Source organism: Loa loa (genome assembly GCF_000183805.2).
Source record: "Loa loa unplaced genomic scaffold supercont3.457, whole genome shotgun sequence".
Lineage (NCBI taxonomy): Eukaryota > Metazoa > Nematoda > Chromadorea > Rhabditida > Onchocercidae > Loa > Loa loa.
The window spans coordinates 33,310-35,693 of NW_018108637.1; the positions used below are offsets into that span (position 1 = coordinate 33,310).

A 2,384-nucleotide genomic window follows, 5' to 3' on the forward strand; every position below is an offset into this window, starting at 1 on the left:
GATGAATCCTCCTTCATAGCTAATTTCATTTCAATTCCTTCCTCTTGAAACCTTTTTTCTTATAGTAAGAGTTGTTTTTAAAAATGAATTAATCATTAAATGGCGAAAAAAAAAGATAAATGAATGGAAATCATCTCTAGTTGATCATTTAGTTACAACATTTCTTCTAATGGTTGTATGTCATGGCCATGAATATCAAATTTGGAAAATGATTTATGGACCCAACATTCAATCATTTGATTTAATCCAAATATTTTTGTTGAAATATACATCGACAAATACTCCTTGAAAGTTCTTTTTACTTTTGCCTAATATGATTCTTGTACTTCCGTGGATTTCCCGGTAAAACATTTTGGACGGTATAAACAATTCGTTATTCATTATCTTCGTTCCTTTCTTTGTTTAATTATTGACTAATACTCATAAGTTGTACTTTCTGCTGAAATCCAGATTTTACTTCCACCACTTTTAATTTACCTGTTGCATTTATTTTTTAGAAAATGAACTCAAAAATTATATTTTATTTAACTATTTCCGCTGATAAGTCGTTGTCTTGGCATATCAATTATGAATGGTTTCATTTTATTATTTGAATAGCACTTATCATCCTGTTTAATTAACAATTACTAATTATTGTCAGATATATAATAAGCATGCTAATTAGAACATTAAAAGACGATATAAAATGCATTAAATTCTGGTTAACCCTTTCTTTTCTTTTCTTACACAAAAAATGTTTGTCTTTTATAGGAAAAACTTGTTCTTGCGGAAATGATTTAAGGATTTAGACGATAAGTTTCCGAGTATTACGGTAGTGGCTGTTAAGAGATTTGCAGTGAACAGAGAGAGGATGAGAAAAGGGAAAATGAGAGGAAGAGTTGAGGGAAATGATCTGGTGATATGCGGCGGATCCCAGTACTATTATTGCTGTGTTGCTGGTTAGTGAGAGTGTTTGTTAAGAAAGTTTTGTTTTGTTGTTTTGTTTTTGTTTTTTTTCTTTTTGTTTCAATTTAAAGAGAGAAGGCTTCCTCTACATTATTACTCTTAATCGTTTCATTTTTCATTTACATTTCTGGCATTTCATATATCAAATTTCAATTGCTTATTAGGAAGAAATTTTTTTTTAAAAGAAAAACTCAATGTTCCCCTGCCACACATTTTACAAGTTTTATGACTGATCACAAAAACTTTCAAATTTTGATATTGAAATGCAATTGGTTTCAATGGCTATAAGACAGGTTACATTAAGTCGTGTAATGCCAAGAAATTGAAGTATCTGAAATGGACTCAACGACAAAAAAAAAAAAAAAACAAAAAAAGGAGAGAAATTGATTGATGATTTCGCGTTTTCGGTTTTGTGCTAAATGTATGGATATGTATATGTATACATACATTGTTGTCTTCTTCCATTCTTTCTACTCTGTTTTTGGGGGGTCTCGAAGAAACTGAGTCCTTCTAAGTGTATGTATATGGGTGTGCATGTGTGTATGTGTCTGTCTGTGAGTGGGCGGATGGGTGTAGGTACGTGCGGGGGAAGGGGTCAGGAATATTGAGGTAGGAGGAAGGGTGGAGGGGAACGAAGGGAATCAGTGCTTTGAATGTGGCGCTTTTTTAATTGATGGGAGTTTAGAGGATGTAAGTCAGTGAGGGGAACGAAAAGGAATGAGGCGGAAGGAAGAAGGCAACGTATCAGTTCTCGGAGAGGAGAGAAGAAGGAAATGTTCGAATGTGGCAGTAGTCGGGGTTTTAGCCCACTCAGTGGGTTTTGAAGTAGCCGCCATCAGAGGGATGCCGACAACTTCTGACAGATGACTGAGAGGGAGAGGCCTCTTCCATCCTACCCTTCGCAATTCCCACTCTTCGATGCTCCCGACACCAATACCCTAATTTCACTTACAAAACTTTACGCTTCTCTCCAGTGTACTTCCCTCACCTTCTGTCTCCAATGATCGAGGGACTTAGCCAATATGACTCACTGATCCGTCATCCATCCTTTAATGGCTGGACGACATTTAAGGAGCGACCAGGCAGTCCTTATCCGCCACTGATAACACTGCTACTTATGATAAAAACAACGAAGTGGACTGATTCACCAACTCATTCATTGATGGGTTAATCAATCGACTAACCGAGTGACTGACAACTAACTAATTATTCGAGTGCAGGATAGTTACAACGATGTTGCAATCTCAAACACTCAGTAAATGAACTCAGCCTTAAGTCATGTAATATCGGTATACAACTTGTGAATATCTACCACTCCGTCTCTTTTTCTCCTCTCTCCCTTCTTCTCTCTCTCTCTTTTCTCTTCTTATATATATATATATATATATATATATATATATATATATATATATATATATATATATATATATATATAATAA

General features: G+C 34.9%; 1 protein-coding gene across 1 annotated transcript; it reads left to right on the forward strand.

Annotated features, from left to right (window-relative positions):
- Positions 1–850: 850 nt before the first annotated feature.
- Positions 851–2,116, forward strand: LOAG_13817 (hypothetical protein; the record flags this gene model as incomplete). The annotated part of the gene is made up of 3 exons (XM_003149321.1): positions 851–938; positions 1,633–1,758; positions 1,920–2,116. The coding sequence occupies 3 exons, from the start codon at positions 851–853 to the stop codon at positions 2,114–2,116; spliced, it is 411 nt and encodes a 136-aa protein (XP_003149369.1).
- Between the last annotated feature and the right edge of the window lie 268 nt (positions 2,117–2,384).